A 23,159-nucleotide genomic window follows, 5' to 3' on the forward strand; every position below is an offset into this window, starting at 1 on the left:
CTGTCTTCGCCTTTTGTGGACGTTCTTTACGAGTGCACGCTCGCGGCGCACCGAGATTCGCTCTTACAGGGAATAATAAAATCGAGAGCACGAGTGGGTGGTCGCGGAGACAGCGAGGACCGATACGACACGAGAGCACGCAACCGGCTGACGCTGTTGCGCTTTTAAATGCTCGTCGATGTCCACTTTTCGTTCGAGCAACGTCGATATTGATTATCGTTCGACAGTGGGCACGAGTACGACGAGAATGCGACTAATGACGGGACAATATCGAGCAAACACCACCCGCGTGCCGCAGCGCTTTTGACGTGCCACGCTTTTGGTGAAGGAGCATACATGAAGGGAACAGAATAATTAGAGGTAGAATAAAGTTTATTTCAAGTACGAATAACAGTCGAGTTTCCTGAATTGATGCACAATTCCTTTCACCTATTCGCATTCGACGAGAAATGTATTGCCAAAACGTTTCCGAGTGGAATTGAATAAAATCTGGTTGCGAGTGTCGGACGGACTGAAATCGTTTTCACGTGCCAATGAACAAAAGGTGCATCGAGAAGCACGAGCAACGAGGGGAGAACGTGGTGATGTAAAGGGAAACACCCCAGAGGAATAAACATGAGACACGGAAACGCTCTCGTAACAAGCACGTTCGTTTTAACTTTCCAGTTCGCATTCACGCTTCTGTAAAGAACTCTCCTGCTGCTAAATAATCTTTTGATTGTTAAATAATATTGTCCTTTTGCACAATATCCATTTTTGCTTTCGGTCCTTTTAGTTCGAGTACACATAATACGATGAAAAATAAAATTTCAGTAAATTCTCAGGTAGAAACTCCATACACATATCTTCCAGTTGTCACAAGAGGCTCATTTATGTCTAAGAAATTTATGCATTGGGAAGAAGACTGCTGTATTGTTGTGCAGTCGCGAATGCAACCTGGTTGCGTTTCAGCGATCAGGAAACCCCATTCAATCTGATCTTAGTCTACAATGTAACTGTTCCTTGGAGAGACTGTTATCTGGCTCTGTGGAAACATTCTGCAAACATTTCGAAACATTTAACTACCATCATAATGCATTTCTAACCTGAAACCTGTGCCCCAAACCTGAGGTTACTGAGTTTCGAACCAGAATACTCCCAGTAATTTGTAGTTCCTGTAGTTTCCACGCCAGGGAATCCATAAACTTGAACTTTCTCAAAAGCTTCGACGAGGACTAAGAAGACACTGACTTTGAAAAACCCAGGGTATGCAAGAGACGAACCCCACGACTCACGCTCCCCATGAATACCCATCAAAGGCAAATCCCCGTAATCCTCGTCAACCACCAGGCTCGTAATTCTCGCAGAGCGACAACAACCCGCGCTCCATAAATTCCTGTCGCGAACAAAAGGATCTCACATACGGCCGTGGCTCGTTCCAAGCGATCCTGAAACCCGTCGAATCTGCATTCAAGCATGTTCGAATTTACGGGGTGGTCTAGGCATCGCCAAACCATCGCAAACGTCGTATGGTCCTCAGTAGTGTGAGCTATTAACGTGGACATCGCGTGCGCGCTGTCACGCCGCCAGAAATTTATTAGAGAACAACAAATGCAAAGAGACTCAGGCAACTCTGCTGTCTCGAAGGATACTGTGACGAAGGTTGCCCCGAAAGCAGGCAGAAACAGAGAAAATTGGAGGATACTCGTCAACAGAAGTGTTGACTACAATGCAAGAGACATGTAACGTCACATGTGTGACGTGGAACGAGGACTCTGGCTGCTAAGTTTAGAATAGACTTGTACATGAACTCAGCGAATTGGAGCAGAGTCATCTCCGCGAAATTATGCTACTGTAGGGCAGGTATAAATGACATAGAAGCTACAAAATCTAATTGGACACGCTATTGCCTAAAATATATCAAAGGTAGGCTCGCAGCAGCCATCAGTAAGTATCACTGGCAAAGCTATACGCTTACACTATAGAGACATGCAAATACTACTTCAGTTTGCATTAATCTGAAAGATAAATCCTAAGCCAGGAGAGTGGTTTAGAGTAAACCTGAAGAGTTTTGTATCGCAGCTTCCACTCCATTTATAATAGATAGTAAATAAAAGGGCACACAAAATCACTATCTCCCCCTCCATCGACCTTTGCTGTAATCACTCGCACCCTTCCAAGACCAAACCAATTATCGGCCCAGAAAGTGTTCAATTTGCTAGAAGTACCCGCTTCTCGCGCGAGAAAACAAGTTAGTTGAAAGGTTTCCCACGCAACGAATGATGTTCGCGTACAATTCGGAGAGAACACGATGATAGACGAGGCAGGCAATAACATGGACGTGAATGCGCTACCAGTTAATTCTTCGTCGTTTCATTTCCGGAGCGAGGGGCTAGTTCATTTACACGTCGTTACTCGTGATTATCTCGCCATGTCCGCGGCGCATGGCCGAATACGTTTCAAGGACCAGAGAGCAAATATCAACCGTTTAACTAGTTGGCAAACATTCGCTAACGCGTTTAGCAGGGCGTTAGCCAAACTTGCGGCCTCTCCGAGCGCTCCGTTCCAGCTGAAGGGGAGGCCAAAGTATACACGCGAGGACCCTCAGGGACATTTCGTGTCCGTGATCGATGATTAATTCGCAGATCGAGTTTGTGCAGATGAATGCATGCCTGAAGGAGGCCTTGCCCACTGCTTCTACTGAGCATGGGTTACATGGGCAATTGTGTTACCTCTGACCTCCTTATTTTCACTCCGAGGGAAAATATTCTCTGCCAAACCATGCTATATGAGTTGTTTTTTTAAATGATATTTTATTATATCATTAAGAAAATATAGTCGATAAATTATGCAGCTTTAAGCTATTCAAATGTACGGAATAGCTTTATTTTTTATAGGCTATTATAGACTGTTACAGGCAGTATTTACTTGAGGAATATACTTTAAGTGGAAATTTTATGGGTTTCAGTAAAAGGATTCAGCGTTAAAACGCTGGCTCGGGCCGTGAATGAGATTGATTTTAATTAAACTCAGCCCATATTTCGTAGAAGAAGCACTGACAACCGCTACGAAGGCGCCCCTAACGAGCCGTAGTCAGCGAAAATTAATCGATCCGTTCTACGGGCAAGTCGTGAATGCATTTTTCGGGGCGAGAACCAGTGGTACAAAGCGCGGCCGTTACGCGGCAATTTTCTCGACACGCGACCATTTGCAATTCAACGTTCAACCTATCGCGTTTTGCGCGGAATTTTAATCTCGTCAAGATCCCTGCTATCTGCTGCCTGGCAACAGACACCAACCGTCGTGGGCTCTGGAGGCATTGAAATATTCAAACATCACTGTTCAACAATCGACTCGAACCTAATCAGTAAGCCACGAGCAATTATTCTATCACTTCCATTCTACAATCATTTCAATAACCACAATGAACATAAGTCGACGAAAACTTACGAGAAGTTGAAAATTGAAGAGTCTTAGAATTCTCTACAGATTCGCAGAGCCTCAATGGAAGAGCGCAATTGGTACTTTGGACCGTGAGCCACGTCGTCGCAATTCATTCAGTCGAAAGTCGTTGCATCGATCGCGCGTGCACGTGCAGCGACGCCGCGCGCGTACGTGAGAGGTGCACACGCGTATACGTGACGCGAACAGGGGGGTCCTCTATAACGATGTTCCTTGATCAAACGGTTCGAGGAGCGACGTAAACTTAGATCGACACGGGGAGCTCGGTATTGGTCGGTTTATCGGATGCCAGACCGGTTAATTACTCTTCACCGACGAGATGGCGAGAAGAAATTGCAGGTGCCCGCGCCCTTTCAAGCTGCCGCCGTCCTGGTTAATTATCGACGACGCGTATCTTTTCCTCGACGGTCTGCGAAAGGCGCTTAAGTCGCAACACGTAATCCCGAACGGTCCTTGGAACGTGCACAGGTCTCGGGAATAGAATTCCTTTTAAATTGAATTATCGACAGACTCGGAATCGAGCGGCTGTTTCCGCGTGAAAGATATGGGCGAACGCGTGAGGGATTTAAGATGAAGGCGGTACAAGCAGCTGATTGTAAATCCATTAACGAATCAATATTGCATCGACGCGTTGCACCTACACTCAGGTTCAAGTTGCATACGCGATTTGAATGTAGACTGTTGAAAAAGTACTTACACTACTTTATTAAATAACGATTTTCTGACTCCAATTTTGTGTCCCTGAAATTCATGCGCTTCGCGAGGTAATCATGTGGTCTATAATGCTCCTAGTATGAAAGCGTCATATATCTTAATTGTGATCGAATTAACGGAGTGCACGGTGTCAGTGATCGATGAGATCGTTCATCACGTAATTAATTTAAGGATTTCTGCGCATGACCGTAGTCTCGCGACAATATTGCCATAATCATCAATCGTGTGTTTTGATTAAGATAATATTTCTGTGTGTCATTTATTGAACTCCAGTCATTAAAATAGGGTTTTTGTCGGACTCCTTGGAAAGAGCCAGAGTAAAGAAAATTTTAATCAACGAAGGAGCTTCTCAGACGTCGTGTCCTGCTGAAGAGACGGCTCCGGTTGATTAAGCCTGCTGTTATTACGGCTACGTAAACACGTTCCATGCAGTGCTGTAATGTACAGGTCTTAAATGTAATAAGAGCAACGATGCAACCGTAGACGACTTTAATTTGAGGATCGCGATGTCTCGAGCACTTAGCAAACAGACCTGAATCTTCCTCAATCTTTCAAACTGAATTTGCAGCAGAATAAGACAGTATTCAATTCTGTACGAATTAATCTCGATTTTCCTCATCGGAGGTTTCTGTTTGCCAAGCTAGTAATTTTCTGCACATGAAACCCTGACTTTTTGCTACTGAATTTATCGAGGTTTTAATGAATGATAAACCGAAGAGCAATCGTTTTTGCGTTCGGTTTTTTTTTCTCAAAAAGATTACAGAAATCTAGTTGAATGGTTGTATCGTGATATCGTAACGTGTATTTATATCGAAGATATCTGGTGTCAGCTACAAGTCTCTACAATGATAAATGGCTAGGCATGCCTCGCAGCGATGAGATGTCTGTTCCCTGTTACAAACTTTTTGTGTAGGGATTTGTTGGCGTCAGTACCTGTGCCTGACACTTGTACAATTCATTTCTCTTTTGTCCCTGTCCTCGCGGAATTGGAATTTCAAATTTCGTTGAAAACAATTATTAAAGTTTTAAGTACTCCGAGAAAAGAATGCTCAGCTCCTCCAATATCATTAATACAATGGTACATGTCGTTGTTGTTGAAGAACAAACTTCTCAGCACTGAAATATTCCCAATAAAGAATGCCGTTTGATTGCACGGAGAAGTCCACTCCTGCTCTAAATCGTGGATATTAGTTATACGAGACGTACGATATGAAATTCTACTCGTATATAGAACAACTGATAACTCGATTGATAGATCCATCAGTTCCTAAATGAAAGGCTTGAGTTTAACTGTGAGTTCTATAATCGGATTGACCGATTTGCGAAATCACTCTGTAGCACTCTTCTCTACACGCAATCGTGTATGCATCGACAGAAGTTGTGTTTAAACTCTCGACGTAGCTGAAAGCTCGGGAAAACTTCGCAATTGTAAATGGTGAACAACGTAAATGACGCACACGCATTCTCAAGCCTTGGAGAGGAATGCATCACCTATACAGAGGTGTACCAAAACGTTTTCGGACTGTTACCAGTTTATTCAATTAAGCCGACACTTCCGAGGATCCGACAGAAATTATTTAGTGAACGTGTTAACTATCAGGTGCACGTGAAACACAATTACGGTTTAATCGAATGCACGTCAGTTTCGCTCTCTCATTCGGCTTAAGCTTCTGACCATCTGTGCCACGCGGCTAAACGCATTGTCCTTCGAGGAGCGGCCAGGTAATTTCATTTGCAACGGGTTCCCTGTTGGACACTTGATCTCGAAGATCTCCTTGCACCTTCATTACAGCTACGACTTTCATTTCTCACTCCTATATTCATGGCACTTAAAACACTTAATAGTCTCGAAACTCATTTCAATAAAACACAGAAAATAGTCTTGAAAGGTATTTACAAAACGCGGATGGGAGAGAAAGAATCGATGAACCTGACAAGCTATCGCGTAAAAAAAAGAGCAGAGTGAGATTCAATCACAGTGGGCGAAAGCCAAGGCGAATGAGTTTTTCGCGGCCGATAGAGGTGAACGATGGAAATTCGGCACAGTTTACGCCGCGGTTCCCATTTCATCGCGAGGACAGTTATTCGTTACAAAATGAAACGGCAAAACGGGAGAAAGGAAACGGTGAAAAAAAGCTCGGCGTGGAAAGCTGCGCGCGTACAGTCGCATATTTCGAAACAAAGGCGAGCTTAATCCTGGCCAACGAATTCGAATCTCGCCGAACGTATCAGCGCGAGGGATCCTCCTATTTCGCGCTCTCGTCGAATAGCAAACACAAACACCTACACCGACGCCAAAACTGAAGAAAGACGACGGGACTATATTCGCTGGGAATTCCATCGTTGAAAAGGCTGTCCTCTATCTGTCATCCCAACGCCAGGCGCGTGGCAATATTCGCGGATTTACTTTAAACGGGTTGAAGTTCGTCTCTCTTTTTCACGAGGGCGAAACAAAAACAAAAAAAAAAACCGTTTGCCAGATAAAACGAGCAGTTATCCCTGCGATACGCTCGCTCACGCTTAGTCAAAAACGGTCCTGAACACTCTCGCAAAGATGAGTGACGAGGGAACAGTGGAACTAAAAATTCTCACCGTTGCGTGGAAACGGAGTGCAAATAAATTATGAATGGAAATTCTCCACGCAGCTCTTCTGAAGTGAATCGCGATTGTGGCAAGTTTTATCAGGGGAAACGATTTATAAAGTGAACCAGTAGTACTGACGCCTTTCTGAGAATCGAGTTTAATGTGGTAAATATTGGAGCACTGCGGCCAATGGCGAACGAAATCGCACAATCTTTTGTAAGAGCTAATAGGTTTACACGAGAACGTTGGATATCGCTAAACGAGAGTATTCGACGTAAGAACCGTGATTATTGCTTTCGATTTTCATTTACTCGGGACCTATGATTGCGCCTTTCCTTCTCAAAGGAGAGGTTCTTGAAAAAAAAAGGAGCGATCCTCGATGAGACCATTTATTACCCAGGGTCCTGTCCCACAAAGGTGACCTCTGCCCCCGCTCCACTTCCTCACCGATCTCATTCTGTCTCCTTTTGTCGCGGATTTCAATTGGCGAGACGCTAGATAGCCGTAAGAGGCTCCTTTTTTCTTACAGCAGCGTCTACGAGACAAAACGGGTCAGTCTGTCGACGGGGGAATTAGGTCAGTTGATTAAAAAGGGAAGGGGGTCAGAGAGGGGCGAGAGACGTGACTCTTCATACGACCTCGTATAAAATTCAATCGGTTAGTTTATATACATATGCAAGCGAGTCCCGTTGTTCTTTTTCCCCTGCCATTCAAATCTCGGGATAGTCCACCAAACATCATGAATTTTGTATCGCTACGTGGGTTCTGTGAATCAATTTCGAAGGCACTTGCGTCACGGCATGGGATACGCAATTCCTTTGTGCTCGCATAATACGCAGCTAATGGCTGAGTCCTTGCACCTCCTTCAAGGACGCGATCTTCGACGACGATGGATCGGGTGAATGAACTTAGCGCAGCGTGGATGTGAGAACCTTTATTTTCGTAATAACCGTAAAGAGGATGTGACGATTCGCTGGAATGTCCCTCGAGAATGTCTCTAATCATACCAACCGTGAACTCGAGTCTAGCTTTGAGCAATAATACTTCGCCTCCACTGTCTCACGTACAATCTCAGATTTCACTGGAAAAAGGAGACAGTAGTTCCCCTTATCGCGGAGACGAATGGGCAGATGTAACGTCCTCGATAAAACGAATGGCCGCGACAGTAGGAAGAAGGGTGTGCAGTAATTACAGTACAATAAAATGAAGCACACGGTTCATAAAGTACGTCGCAGATAAAACTTCCCCACTTGACCTATAAATCGGCTGTAACGCTCAAAGGAGCTCATTCGTCGAAAAATCAAGTTCGATTGTCGCCTCTCCTCGCTCTCCCGTGGTTGCTTGATCCACCATTGTGATTAAGGTCGTTCAGCGAGCCCTCCGCTCGAACGAGATCTTCCTGATGATAAGGGGAGCGATCGGAAAATTTGTTGGGTCATTAGCATCGCGTGACTAAGCTTGTGATGGTCTGATGGTCTGATGCATCGGTCAAGTCCATCTGGCATTCCACCTGCTGTCCACGTTCCCTGATTAATGACGTCAATAGCTCGTCTACCTTCGAGTACTGTCCTCACGTGTAAAGATAAACGATCACTTAGATACGTTGATGGGGAAAATTGAAAAATTTGAGGGGAGTCACCGAGATTAATCCTCTAGTTAGACTTGGCTTCTCAAATATTAATTATCTTCCATCTATATAACACGGAAGCTTTACTTGAGAAGACACTGACACTAATGTGGTCTTTCGAATCGAAAAAGGCTAAAGTAAAATAAAAAAAAATGCAACAGAAGTGGTTTGTAAATATGCAGGACGGGGTAGCCTCGAAAATTCGTCAGAGGCTGACCGTACACACGATCTACATATAAATTACAGCCAATCACTGGGAGCACCGCGTCGCTTGTCCCGATAAAAATCTCAGAAAGTGTAGGCGTCGAACTTTTGCTCGATCCCCAACACACGGGCACCAAATATCGCCCTGAGCATCGTCGATACACAGAGGCCAGTCGAGCTTGGAAATACTGTCGAGATCGAAAAGTATCGGACGAGTATCGCGGCTGATTTTACGTATGATTGGATCGCAATATCTCCCAGCACAATATCCCTTTTCTAACGCTCAGACCGCCCTGCGAATCGTTTACCAGAGAAAGGGGAACGTCAATACTAATAACCGAACTCGGCGATCAAGGATCGTTTGCACGACGAACGATTACTTCCGTTACTGCGATCGATGTCACAGAGGACCGCTTTCAGGAGACGATAAAAACACAATCGTTGGTAGTGGAAAGTAGGTATGGGGTGATATGATCCAGTGGATCGTGGACAAGTGGAATTCTCAGTTCTTAGAGTCCAGTTGAATGATCTTGAATACAGGGAAGAAAACTTTGTTGTAGGAGGAACGGATATAAAACAGATACAGGAGACATAAACGACTTATGATATTTGATTATATAGACTGCCGGTATAAATAAAATGAATTTTCACAGTTTTCATTTTTATGTCCGTAGCATCCTCTACAACCATCAATCTCCAGCTAAACTCTTTTCGCCGAACTTCCTTCATTTTTATTAAAACCTGCAAGACTTGTTTTTCTTAATAGACGATAAAAACTCTTAAGTACTGCGAGTAAGAAAGGGACAAAAAGAAATCGTTATCTTCGTCCTGCAGTAATTTTTATGCCCGAGCGATTCATTTCATTAGATTAACTCGTATCAGTAGAAGTGGCCTCTACGCGGCAGACCAGTGGAAGAGATGCAGACGCAAGAGAAACCCTGCAAGAGAAGCGAGAAAGTCCAGCAAGAAACGGACCAACGAGAAAAAGCTAATGGACTAAAGGGGAGGATACGATAAACGTCAGCCACGATAGAGGGACGAGAATACGTTCTGACAGATGGAATTTAGGAACGCCAGTCCGTTATGAAAATTGGCTGAAGAAAAACCGGAGAAATTTCATTTTCCTTACAATGCAGCCAACGATGAGCAGGAATCCAGCATGATAATAAGGATTCGTTGTCGACTCAAGTGGTATCTTAGGGATGAATCTCAGGGAGTGTTATTTTTGCATTGCTAACTTAATTAAAGTACACGAAACATTAATCAACGAGCTGACGAAACGCAGAAACGATTCAATTTATCAAAGTCGTTTATCCATTCGCCTATCCATTTCGAAGCAGAAATCAAAGGAGCCAATAGGATTGTCCATCAATTATCCATGATCCAATCAAGGGTGTGAACAACAACGCGTCAAATCCTCTAACCACGGACTCATGTCACCGCGTAAAACACGCTCGTGCCCTCAGTGTATCGTGTACACGCATGTCAGACAGAAAGTACAAGCAAAGGATAACTAGAACCTGCGGTCTGAGTGACTACGCAACAGAATTTCAGCGCAAGTTCCACGTAAGCCACGGCCCTGTCTCTGGGAGTAATATCAGTCGGCACGAGGTACCAGCTGGCGACAGCTTGAAAACGGGGCCAGTCCGTTCTTTCATTGCATCTCACTGGCTGACGCGAAGTAGCGTGAACCTACGATCGAATGGAAACGTTACTTTTAGCGATTTCCTCGGCGCATGTGTCTAATCAAAGAAGACACAGACACGTATATCCTAATACCAGCATTTCTACTCGATGAGATTAGCATCCAGGGAACGGGTAATAATATTTTCTCGCGATGACGAAAAAACGGTTGCCCCAGATTGCCTCGAAGAGCTGAGGAAGTGGCGAGAGATCGATAAACAGGATTCGAGACCCACTGCGAGGAAATATACGAGAAACTTCCGCGCGATAAGTACTACCAGGAAACTGGTACTTGCGGTTTCCGGATGAGAACTGTGTCCTTTTGGTAGAATATTCCTATGTTTCACCAACAGTGCTTGACTCGTCACAGGCCTGGAGATACACTAATACACTAATGGGTTATAGCCGGAAGCCTCAAGTAGTAGCGCCACAGCTGTGAAAGCCTCGAGTGCCTCCTCACTTTCCAGAACCTACTCGACCAATATTCGTTCCGATTCCGAACCCTCTCGTTTCTAATTATTCATACACACGGTACCCCCTGCAAGGGGAAGCCTTACACGCTGGAATAAAAAACGTTTCGAATACACAACTCGTGCACGTCAGCGTTTCTGAGTTACGGAGGATCAAAGGATCAAGGCAAACTCCGTCAGAAACTGTGCCATGTGCGACCTATATACTCCACTTGTTTTACTATGTACATTGGCCCCTTAAACTGTCCCGTATATTCATTTATCCTTCCCAGTATTTCACAAGAAAATTTCGTCCAGTTAAATGCTTATTTTAAACTGAAGAAAAAAAAAAAAAAAAAAAGAAAAAAAACGAGGAATGAAATGAGCCATAGAAAAGTTCGGGCAAACTTTGCCGCGGGTGAAACAGGTCACTAATTACAGAGAATTTTCCTGCAGATTTTAGCCACGAAAAACAAGAAATTTCACTGAACTCCTCTCTCAGATCATATAAAAATAATTCGATCGACGTCCACGAGCTCCCGAAACTTTGCTCTTCCTATTCACATAACATCCAGTTATCCTAGTTAAGCTAGCGAAAGGGTTTCGAACAAGGCGTGCATCGCGTTATTCGTCCCTATAACTGCAAGACACAACAGCTGCGCGGAAAACTGCATTGTTTGCGACCTGTTTCGGGGAAACAGCCAGGAAACAGAAGCCCGACAGGCATCCTACGACTCCCTTTAGCCAAGTAATTGCCATCCGAGCGACTGGCTGATAAGCTCGGGATTTTTCAGAAGAATCTTTTGTGGAAGCCTCGACCAGAGAAGTTCCTTGGCAAAAGTAACGTCAAATCAGGAAAGAAAAGGAGAAGAAATTAAGCCGTGGCCTCATTCGCGTTAACGAACCGATCGACGACTGTACTAGTGACGCTTGAACGCGAGATTAAAGTGCAGGAAATTTGCGTGCGAAACGAAATCAAAAAGCTTCTGACGATTACTTATTTTCCAATTGGCGCACGAGGTGGCGAGTCGATGTAGTTTAAAAGGAACTCGTTAGTGGGATTTAACGAGCTGTTATTAACAAGTAAATCGAAGTATGTAGCAAGTCGGTGAGTGGAACTTAGTAACAAGTCGTTACCGTCAGGGGTGGAATTCGCTACTTTCGCCAGCGTTCTCTTGAAAATAGTCCATCCGAGCGTCGACGGTCGAACGATTTGTCCCTTCGTGTGTTGGTCACCAGGAGCCACGCCATCTTTCGTTATTTACAGTAGGACGCGTTTGTTAGGTGACTCTGTGTTGTATAAATGATTGATGGCTCCTCGGGAAAAGGAGCAACGCTCCGTAATTGTTACAGTGAACGCGTTAAGCTGGCTCGAGCGATAGTCATCTCCAGGAGGTGCCTGGGAATCTACGCCACGTTTCGCCTGCCGCCATAGTGATTTCGTTAGACCAGAGAACCGGTCTATTTATCAAAGTTACGGCCTCAGCCGTCGCTTCCTTCGCTCCCGTTTACGCTAGCGCCGCAATTTCGGCATTAGGAGCAGGCCCCGTTCGACCGTTAAGGGGATCAGCTAAATCTGCGGAAAGATACGTTAATCGTCGCCCGTTCTCCGCTGCGCTCTGCCCGTTTTATGCATTTTAATCGCGGGCCACCGTCCCTGCAAATTCATTAACGACGCTCGAGAGACCTCACGCGATCCGCGTTCACCTGTGTGTTCTAATCGGGGCGAATGGCGTGTCACGAAAGGCTCTAAAAATTGCAGCTCCACTTAGAGACTGTGCTATTAATAGAATAATTGATTAGAAAATATACTCTGCATTTGGCGAACGACAGCGATGAGTATCTGGGGACGAGTATACGCGAACAGGGGAAGCAAACAGAGGAATGCTACTGCATTGTTCCTGGCTTCATGAATCGCCGCGAGAAACCGAGTATTTTATCTAACTCTTAGTCTCTCGCTCTCAGAATTTCTGAAATATTTCCTGGCAACTCAGATTCCCTGGACTAAGTCAGATTGTTTGTCTGAAGCCGATTATGGCGAACTGCCGCGAAGGGGAATGCCAAGTCTGCTCTTTCGTAACCTGTCGGCCAGCCGGCATCTGCGTCTTCACGGAACATCTTTGAAGTTTGTACGCTCGTATTAGAGTGCGTGCCACGGCACACGTCAGCCCGACGAGCACTCTCATCAACGTCGAGTCTGCCGCCTCTCACAACCAACAGACAAGAGTATCGTGAACGACGACGGACGTCGGGCACGTCGCGAGTATCGGGAAGCGTGCAGCCTCCTCTGCGCAAGTCGGATTTAATTAAAACATCGGGGAAGAGACTGCTCCTGCGACGAGGAAACTTTCAGGGTGGCTTCCAAGCAGACAGTGGCGTGGTTCATCGACGTTTCGAAAGCACCACGAACAGAGACTTTTGGGGAGATCCAGGAAGCTGCTCTTGAGTCTGGCTTTCGCCTGGCACACGTCCTGGATTATTAAGTATGCTTCTGAGAGGGAGTGAAATGATCGAAGTTGTAAAAAGTAGGAAGGACGACGGAGATACAGCCTGGAATTGGCCCTTGGGCTATTCTTTTTGGTAACTCGCCCTTGACCGTCAAAGTAGACATCTGTGTCTTCGATTTTGGGGGGAAGAGTGTCCTACATATCTGGAAGATGTTTTGCTAAGTATATTAGTAGTCCAGATGATGAAACTGTTTATTTTTGAAAGCTATTTATGTCTTTGCTACAGGGATCAATGTTATAGAATTTTAAGCTTCTGATGATATTCGGATGAAGCGATATAAAGCTTTTAGTGTACCTCTGAGAATTCGAGTTTCATCCCTATTCCCCATGTGACAGGAAATCGACTCGAGCGGACAGAGGCTTCGATGAGAACAAAAGAAAACCGAGGCAGTTTGATCAGTTTGGTAACCGTGATTGGGAACGGCCAGCAGCCAAGAGAAAATAGGATAAGAACGTGTGGCGCGGAGGTTCTGGCCACGTTCTCGCAATGGACGCGAGATTCGATTTGTCAGTCGCGTAACGATGTTAAACTTTACTCGATTCTGAATCTTTTTTGGTTGCGTTAAAAGGTGCAGATTTTTCTGTGACGTTGCTACAGTGGACCTGAAATTACTTCGAAAGAGGGAAGAGAGTTTCTGATTTGGATGAAGCTCGAGCTGAATCTTTAGGAGTTGGAAAACTACTGCTCGAAAGATTTCTGGGTCATCCCCGATACATAAATGCCACTAACCAGAGGAAGGAAACTATTAACGAAATGCATCCTCCCATCGGCGATCGATTGGCGACCAGGCGAAGAAGCTTCGCTACGTACTCGCCGATTCGTGTTCCGTGAAATCCGCGAATCCATCTGTAATTAGCAATTACTGTAATTCAGGAAGCCTCCTTTCAGAGGCAGGAAATGATTGCGATCGCCAGATGCGATGAACGATAATACGTGAGATTAATCATTAAATGAGTAAAAGTATGTCGAGAAAATAATACAAAAAAATTCAAGTCGATAATTCACTGGCCTCGAATTGCTATTTATCGCAGCGAGCTGATAAAACCTGTGGATCCAATTCATTATCGTCCTCAGATACGATCGTTTAAAGGTATATTCTCCTGCCAGATAAAGCCCAGTTTCCTTTCATTCGTCACCACAGAGAAACCCTGCAACTTCGCGACGATCAATTCACGAGATCCCCTTCATACTTCAATTTAACATCGGATAAGATCCATAGAAGTCTCGCGAGTATTTAAACGGCTGGTCGAGGTGAAATTCTCCAAAGAAACAACCCGAGCGTTCAGGATCACCGGCAAGAACTCCGCGTGACGTCTTTAATGCCATCGTTAAAGATGCATCTGCAGCTCGATTTATAGCGCGGATCGTTAATTAGCATTCGGTACAGTTAATTAGCATCAGAGGCACGACAGAGAATTCTGTTGCCCCGATGCGCGAGGCAAGAACTTTGTCCCCGTATATTCGCGAAGTGTCGATTACGGATGAATGCGTCTGTTACGCTCCAAAGTAACAAAGTAACTTCTCTGGAGATACAGTGGAATTATACTCCCATTTCTTAATCGTATAACTAGAAGAAAACTCTCAGCAGAAATATCAACGGCTCCATTATACGAAGACAGAGCTATTCGAATGGCTTTAATTCCAATTCCACTGATCGCGATAAAAATTTCATTAGAACTTCCTTGACGCACTAATCCTCGACGAAAGATACCCAAATTCAAGGTTTATCCTCTGAGGAAGTTTTTGCGATCATTTCGTGGTTAATCACTTGCTTCGCGGTTTTTTAAGCTATTTTCGGTAGATTTACCTAAGCCAAAGAGATAAATAAATGAAATTAACGACAGCACTAACAATAAGTTTCACAACTTTATAGTTTGTTCTCTTTAGAATGGCTTCCAACATAAAGCATGGGGTCAATCAACAGTTATTCGCCGAAACACGGAAGGGGCAATGACAAAAGTATTTCCATCGTGATATCGTTACCGAATCAATGAATGGGACGCTCATTTAGCGAGGAATGCTGGCGCGCGACCGCATTCACGGGCGACAATAAAGACATCACGCAATATAAGTTTAATTGGTACTCTCGGCAGGCTTGCTCCAATTACCGGAACGACGTCGTTCGTTCATGGAGAACGTCGACTATTGGAAAGAAAGAGAGTGGGAGCTCGCAGCCCACGGAACAATAGACGGCATTTCGTTAAAAAGTGGAGAAAGCGAGGATAGCTTGGGCTCCTCTCGCGTTTTCGAAAGACTCTCGAGGACTTGCAAGATTGGCACACGGCACAACTGGTGAAGCCTTTTAATTTGGCACAATGGCAAATGACTGGGGGACGAGGAACGCTGAAACAGGCCGACGATGCGCGCAGGAGATGCTGCCCGTGATTAATCAGACGGACATTTTCTATGTTACAATTTTCCATATTCGACACACTTTCTGCTACGTTACCTCCTACCTCTTTTGCACCGACATCTCTCGGCTTTCCCGTCTCTTGTGCTTAAATACCTGAACCCCTTAATCGTGTCGCTGTGTACTCACCTGTAACAGAAAAGATAAGAAGGAGAATTAATCGTCTGTTCAACAAATCGTGTGCAGAACGCGGCAATATGAGCGTAATATGTTGCTTAACGAGTTGAGAGATTTAGAGAATGAATTCAAAACCAGAAAAAAATGATGGGAATAGTTTATAAGAATTGATGTCATGTGTGGTGTCGACTCCAAGTTATACAGCCCTGTACAGCGTTATTTTCCTGTGGCCTACCCGAAATTTATCATTCACACAATATTCCCTGACAACGTCGCGCATCGATAGATTGAACGAGCACGTTATTCATATCGCGTTCAGATCTTTTCAGTACACTCGAAAATTGATGACACCTCTCCAACTTATACTCGAGTCAGAGGTCATTTCCGACGCTTCCTTTAAAAGGGAGCACCATAATTGATGGATCACAGAAGGGGCTATAACTTGGTAATCCAGTTGCACGTAACATTTATTTACAGTAAAATTGATATCCCCTTCAAGCTTGGTATTCATCCCTGCAACGTGTTTCATTTTTATTCCAGACATTCAGATCTCTCTACTAGTCTCCCTGCGTGTGACCAAGACCAGGTTGATCCACTTTCCAATAAACGCAGAGAGTTCCATCCCAGATGCTCGATAACCGATAAGAATTACGCACAAAATATTGATTGTCTCATTGTCAGATAAAACCGCGATTTATCTCCAGTAAAATTCCCAGAGAGTTCGTGCTCCGATATCCCAGGCAGGTGAAGCTTCCTTGAAATCGTATCCAGAGATGGGAGGGATGCGTTTTAAAAGGGAGAGAGAAATCGTGTATACGAAAGCAAAGCCGTGCAGAGAGGGTTCTCGAGTGTTTCAAGTTGGCAAGCCACGAGGCAGCTTCGGCACTTTCGCGACCCTCGAGTGGCCCGCCAGTGGAGGAAAAGGCTTCCCTCTTCACGGGGAGGAAGGTGAGACCGCGTGGAGGAAGCCAGACCCAAGTCAGCGATTCCTATCCTCGTCGCAGACTACCGACTTATTGCTCTCCATCGGCAGAGCTGCCCTCGGAATGACCCCTGTGCTCGCTTCTCGCCTCGAGAGACTCCTCTGACATCTGTTCCAATCGTCGCGATGCTCCAAACGCTCGTGGAAACGACCCGGAAAGAGTACTCGAGATTTATCTCGAACAGTCACGTTTCGCGGATCGTTAACACGGGATTTAAAGGCAAAGTGTTGATAAATCGACGCCGAAAGCTTCGACAGTTAATGCTGAGTATTTTACATGCTGTTCCCATGGTGCTGTGGATAATTCACAGCTGGTGTGTTTACACTTTCAGTTCCACTATATTCGCTGGGAATATTACTAGAATTTCAATTCATATTTAAAATTAAATCCTCCTATCTCGAAAAACGAGTCGTTTGTATGTAACCACCGCAGCTGGTCGATCTTTCGCAAACAATCTCCACCATCCTGGCGATCTTCGATTCTCGGTTTATCGTTGTTGAAGTTCGTGGCCAATGGAATCTGGGATCCGCGGATACCGCAGGGGAGTAGAGAGATATCAACTCCTCGCTTTCACAGACTTGCTAGAAATTCTATCGAAGTTGCGACGTCCTTGGACGGGCACTCCAGAGAGGAAGGAAAGGAAGAGATAGAAAGGGATTATGATCGATTGCCTAGTCGCTATGCATAGGAGCTTTTTCGAGAAAATTTTCCCGACAGAAGTGTGTTTGCACGCTGTCCTTTGAGGCGTGTTTACGTAACGTGGATTTCCTCCATGGGTCGAACTCGAGCCACCGAAAAAATAAGGAAGCGTAAGCTCACGACAATCCCGAGATTCCTTCTGCTTGCATCCCCACTGATTTTGGTGTTTACTCAAGGATCGCGTGTCCCTTGAGCTCCTTGCGCTTCTCTGCTAGGACACACCAAGGATCTCGAGAAAATCCTTGGTCTCGCGTCGAAAATCCACCGCCATCGCAGCGTTACTACCGTGCTTGTTTTTAATTGCATCCTGGAAGCGTAATCCCATATTAATTGCCCTAATCGCGTGCGATGCGAGGATTACAGCCGCCACCCAACGTGATCTGGAAGATGTATCACGGGGAACTGTCTTTGTTGAGTTCTTTATGCTAAGCAGAGCCGAGTAATTCGCTGCGAGCAGAAGTGTCGAGGGAAAAAATGCAGACGCGAGAAAAATGAAGCGAAAGTCGAAATATTCGATACATATTCAGGGGACGTGCATTACGCACATTTGCATTCCAAAGACAATGGCGATCGAGCGACACGATCCTCGTGTCCCAGGAGTACGCGCAAGAACGTGGCAAGTTGAAATGGCTCTCGCGGTGGTCGTTTGCCAGAGGAGCATTAGCGTTTTAACACACTTCCGCGTCGTTGGATTATGATGAATCCTCGATCAATAGAGCGAGTTCGTTAAACGGCGCGATTCGCAGACGGCGTGGCCTCTACCGCATTGCGAGCCGCATTACTGAGCCCACCAACCTGCTAACGCCCATAACTCACTGACTTCTACTAACCTCTCTCTCGTTGTCTGGCTCTGTGCACGATATTCGAGGGTGCATTGTGGCTGGAAGGAATATAGAGAAGTGTAGCTGGCGGAATGGATATAGCAACGTGCTTGGGACACGCTCAAGTGCTGTATAAGAGATATCCTTGTGGATACAAGTCGTCAGATATGTTTTTGTCACTTAAGGGTCGCACGAACACCAATTCTTTTTTATTAAAGTATTCCCAGGAGCTTAAGCTTTTGTGTTCTATGTAGACAGAATTCTTATACTGTTACCGTAGGCTAAGAGTAAACACTCTGTTTGAGAAGCGTATTTTCAATTTCTATGGAGCTTTAGAGATGGAGGTTTTAGGTGCTTATCGGTGAGCAGCTTGCAATACACTCGCCTCTGGAAATGCAATTCATACTTGTCACACATTTCTACGAAACTTCAGTAAACTTTTGAATCATAATTTGCATACCTTCTAATTTAGATCTGTACTACCTACCTCTCCTCGCAGTTAAAGTCTAATAGTAACTAATTACACCAAGCACATCATCCCTATAAACTGTTTACTTCCAACTTTGAATCTGTCTATATAAATATGTGTACATGTAATATCTCACGAGTATAAATACAGGTATCGTAGCAAAGCAGGTTAAAATCAAAGTCAGAAACTCGAAACTCCCTCGAGAGTCCTCTGTCCACTCGCTCTCAAAGCAATTACACCGATCAACATTAAGCATCGGTCGTCGAAACGACTTTCTCGCAGTTCAGCGCCAACGTTAATTCCATCAGCGGCCATCTTATCCCAACTGTCTCCCCGCGTAATCCTTCTAAGATTATGTATCAAAGTCGGGAGGCGGACTGCGAGATTTGTTGGAAAGCACAAGAAGGTCGTCTCTCCCCGTATATCTCGCAGGATAAGAAGCCCGTGACGTTTTCAATTTAATGTATGCGCGACAGCCTTAAACGTTGCTTGGAGGAAAACACAGATTTCCTTTTTAAAGATTCAACGAGAGGGGAAAAACTTCTGTCTGACTTCAGGAAATATTCTTCAGAAAAGATTTTGTATTATTTATTGCGAGACTGTGAGAAACATTCTGATTGTATACAGATCAGTAGGGAGTAGGCTAGTTTCTTGGGATAAGTCGAAATAAGTATTCACTGATAGGAAATAGAAATTTTCTGAGTTGAAACTGATGATTTTCATGCTTTTAAGAGATATTTGCCACTGTGAAGAGATTCAGAGAAGCGAAGGGAACATTGTGATAGCAGTATTTGTATCACGCGAACTTTCACGACCCTGCTTCGTGTTCCAACAATTACAGACCGATTCCATCGTGTCTCTAGCGCATCGTCGTCCACGATATTATTGATTTCCCTCGGCACTCGGGTATCGTTCTCTTCCGCATAATCCTCGCCGAGATTACGAGCCAAAATCGATACGCGAACGCCAGAGTGTCGATAAAAAATTGTTTGTCGTTGAGCAACTCCTCGTCCCTGGAAGAATATCTTCGGAAATCGCTTTGTACTTCCCAAAGCTTTGCGAAAACACGCTTCGAAGTTCGCGGATGCGACAGAAAAAGGTTGGTGTTTCCCAATGCGAGGACGAGCGAACGAAAAACCCAAAGACTCACTGAAAACCGCGAAAATTGAAACCAGTGAATGCGCCTGCTCTCGCGATGGCAAAGACGAGAAAAAGTTTGCGTCAGCTGGAGCCGAAAAGGGGACTGAAAGTTCGTGTTTCGTTTGTTACACCGATACAGTCGAGAACCTGCCTAGTATTTCCGTAAAATTGGGCCAAACAAGTATCGATGGCGTGGCAAAATTTCGTGGCATGCCATTCTAATGGAGGTCGAATTGCACGATTCAATTCTGCTATTTGATCTGATCGAATGATTTGTCTCGTTTGTTGTAGTTAAGACACGTACGTGTTCTAAGAAAATTTCATAAATGATATTAGTATTTAGTTCTAGATATCACGTCATCAGAGACTCCAATACTATATCCCTAATATTCAAATTTTAAATTTTCAAATTTCAAATATTCAAATTTTAAATATTCAAATATTCAAATATTCAAATTTCAAATATTCAAATATTCAAATTTCAAATATTCAAATTTCAAATATTCAAATTTCGAATATTCAATTTTCAAATATTCAAATTGTTTAATTTCCAAATTTTTGAAGTCTTTTTACGCATTTCATCTTAGGTCTTTCAATTCCTAGAATTCTGTATTCAAAGTCTCAGATCTCCATGAAGCTTATTATTTCATTTTGGAATAGTAAGAGTCAAAGCAATTGAAAGTAACTCGCGAAAGGTCTCAACAAACCAGTTCCACTGAAGCGAAATTAAGGATTAAAAACAGTAATTTAAGAACTGCATATAGGTATGAACAGGTTCAAACGCTGTAATTTGAAGGAGGCTTCATAATGGTTTCAGCCGTGGATGCATTGAGCGGTGGGCCGATTTCCCTAGCACTTTTGTCAGACTCCTCGCTGCTAAGAACGAGGTAAATTCTCGGGGCGAGAGCTGCTAACAGTTCCCCCGGAAAGCCCGATAAAAGAGAGGAAAGTCGTTGGAAGTTCAACAAAGAAGGCGCCGGGAAAGGAACTTCAGATCGGCCGCTGTCGCGGTAAATCGCGTTCTTCTTTCACAAACGAATTTTCCAAAGAGACACTAAAGAAGCCCGTGTCTCGAACTAGATAAAAGGTTAAATGTTCGTGATCCACCTTCCATTTACTGGTTTGTTCGATTCACCTTGCTGCTTCCCCAAAGATTGCACGCGAACGAAATTTACTTCGATACTATCCAAGGATTGAGCTCAGAATGAGATTAGGTTTCGTGATCTTTAACTTAAGACCCAGTAGCTTACACAATAGGTAACTGAGACCTTAAAAAGTATTATATATTTTCATAGATAATAAACGAAACTTCCCGTATTTCTCTGCGTTTTTAATAAAATTATGTAGAAGACTACTATGTTTAACCAGGCGAAATCAGACTCTCTGTATGGAAGTACGTTCAAAACAGCGACGTTTTCCTAAACGAGAGAGTACCGATGTCGGCTTGGTGTCCTGAAAGTATTGGCTTCGTGAGGAGTTAGTCTCTGCCCGTCGAAAACTGCGTTAATGGAGTACAAGCCCGTGGTTGCTCGACTGCGTTATACTATTCCGAAGTCGAGGAAAACTCCCGGCGCAGGCAAACTCCGCGACTACGTGCTCGTCTGACTTGCAGCTCGCTTTTTCGAGCACACGTCCTCGAGCATACCAAAGCAAACACGTCAAGTTTTTGTCCGCGCTCCGCGTTAACCAGCATTTGCAAATATTCCTTGGCCCGTGATGAGCACCCAGTACCAGCATCCATGAACGCTACAAAGAAACAGCTGCACTCAGTCTGTCAACTTCCCGAATTCACTCGCGCGGCTACGAGCAATAATTCACCTCGTTGAAACTGTGATGACCATAGTTCCTCTGATAAACTCGATTTTCCTCATTAATTGCGGTATCGACTACAAGCACGAGGACAACAAACGAGTCTGCTAAACGGCTTTAACTTCTTAATGCTATCAGGTGTATTAATTGTTCTCGGTTGCGCGAAAACTATGTGTTTGTGGAAAATAGATTCTCATTAGGGTACCGGAAACTCCCACGTTCCGTCAATTTTGGTTATGATCAACTTAAGTAATTAATTTCGTAACGACCGTATTACACGAGCTACCTCGAACAAGAAGAGCAATAATTCTACTCGAAAAAAAAAAGAAGAAAAAAAATAAGTTTTTCGTACTATGATGCATCTCTGAGAAAATTGAGTTTGAACTCTGACCGAGTGCAAGCGCACCGAACTACAGCTATAGACGCCCGAGGAGTGTGCCGTGAGGTGAGGGGAACAATCGTAATCGGATCACAACTCTCCTTGCATTAAGAGAGAAGTTTCACCTTAGATTTTCCTATTTTTCGAGCGCCGAATACTGCAGCTCACTGCAAGTTTCTCAAAAACGGAGCTCGTTACGAGATTTTATCTTATAGTTTCGACTTGTTTCTTCAGATCAAAATATCTTCTGTTCACTGTCCGAGTGAGTTTCACAGCATAGTCAATAATTAAATAATGTAACTATCATGCACTAGGTGGTACGTCCACGCTACCCGAGAAAAACGCAACTCCTGGAAAAGTAGTACCTTCGTCGCCAGAAGTTGAGGAGTTGTCCTCTGGTTCGGGCGACGATCCTGGGGATCCAGGAGACTGTCTACCGAGCTTCGAGTCTGGCCGACTATACTCGAATCCACCACCTGCTCCGGTTCCCCTGTTGTCTTCGTACTGCCGTCCTTTTTCGGGAGACAGTGATCGTCCGTCCCTCGAGTCGGCCGGAAACGAGCCTCGCTTCCCGTCCCTCGCCTCGAGGCAGACGAATCTTTTGCCGAAGTCGGTGGGCATGGTTGAACGTTTCCTGAGGATTCCGTGACGGGAATACGTTTACGTCTCGTTTCGCCAGGAAAGGCGTTAAAAAGTCAATTCGATCGTTAATGGGCTCGACTAACGGGGAACTTACATTAGCCGCCCGAAAATCGTATCTTGAAGACTAGAGAACGATCGAATTACTAGAATGATGCCTCCTCGTTTGGTCTGGAATCTTTCGTGTATTTTATCGGATATATTAACCTTGATGAGTAACAATTTCTGTGATTAGTGTTATCGTGGAATTCGTGGAAACGCTCTGCTGCTTGGGGAAAGTAGATAGAGACCGTGTTTAGTCGGACAATAGTGGAGAGGGTACAGGATAAGTTTCCTCGATGAGTAATGAGTTTTGATTAATCTTCGCGATATTTGGAACTGCGAGGCAAACTGATTGAGTTGTTTTCGGTATGTTAAAAGACAAATTTAATGTTTAGTATGTTTTTAAAAGAATTTCTAGAAACTCCCTCTATCTTTCAGCTGA

General features: G+C 44.4%; 1 protein-coding gene across 20 annotated transcripts in view; it reads right to left on the minus strand.

Moving 5' to 3' along the window:
* Nucleotides 1–23,159, minus strand: part of LOC143180955 (uncharacterized) — a 150,795-nt gene that overhangs the window by 26,021 nt on the left and 101,615 nt on the right. For 7 of the 20 annotated variants that reach the window (XM_076381024.1, XM_076381025.1, XM_076381026.1 and 4 more), the window contains exon 2: nucleotides 22,402–22,670. The exons of the other annotated variants lie outside the window; for them this stretch is intronic. In XM_076381024.1, the coding sequence (XP_076237139.1) occupies nucleotides 22,402–22,670 (269 nt within the window). The remainder of the gene's footprint in view (nucleotides 1–22,401; nucleotides 22,671–23,159) is intronic. 20 annotated transcript variants of the gene reach the window in all.

This window comes from Calliopsis andreniformis, chromosome 6 (assembly GCF_051401765.1).
Source record: "Calliopsis andreniformis isolate RMS-2024a chromosome 6, iyCalAndr_principal, whole genome shotgun sequence".
Lineage (NCBI taxonomy): Eukaryota > Metazoa > Arthropoda > Insecta > Hymenoptera > Andrenidae > Calliopsis > Calliopsis andreniformis.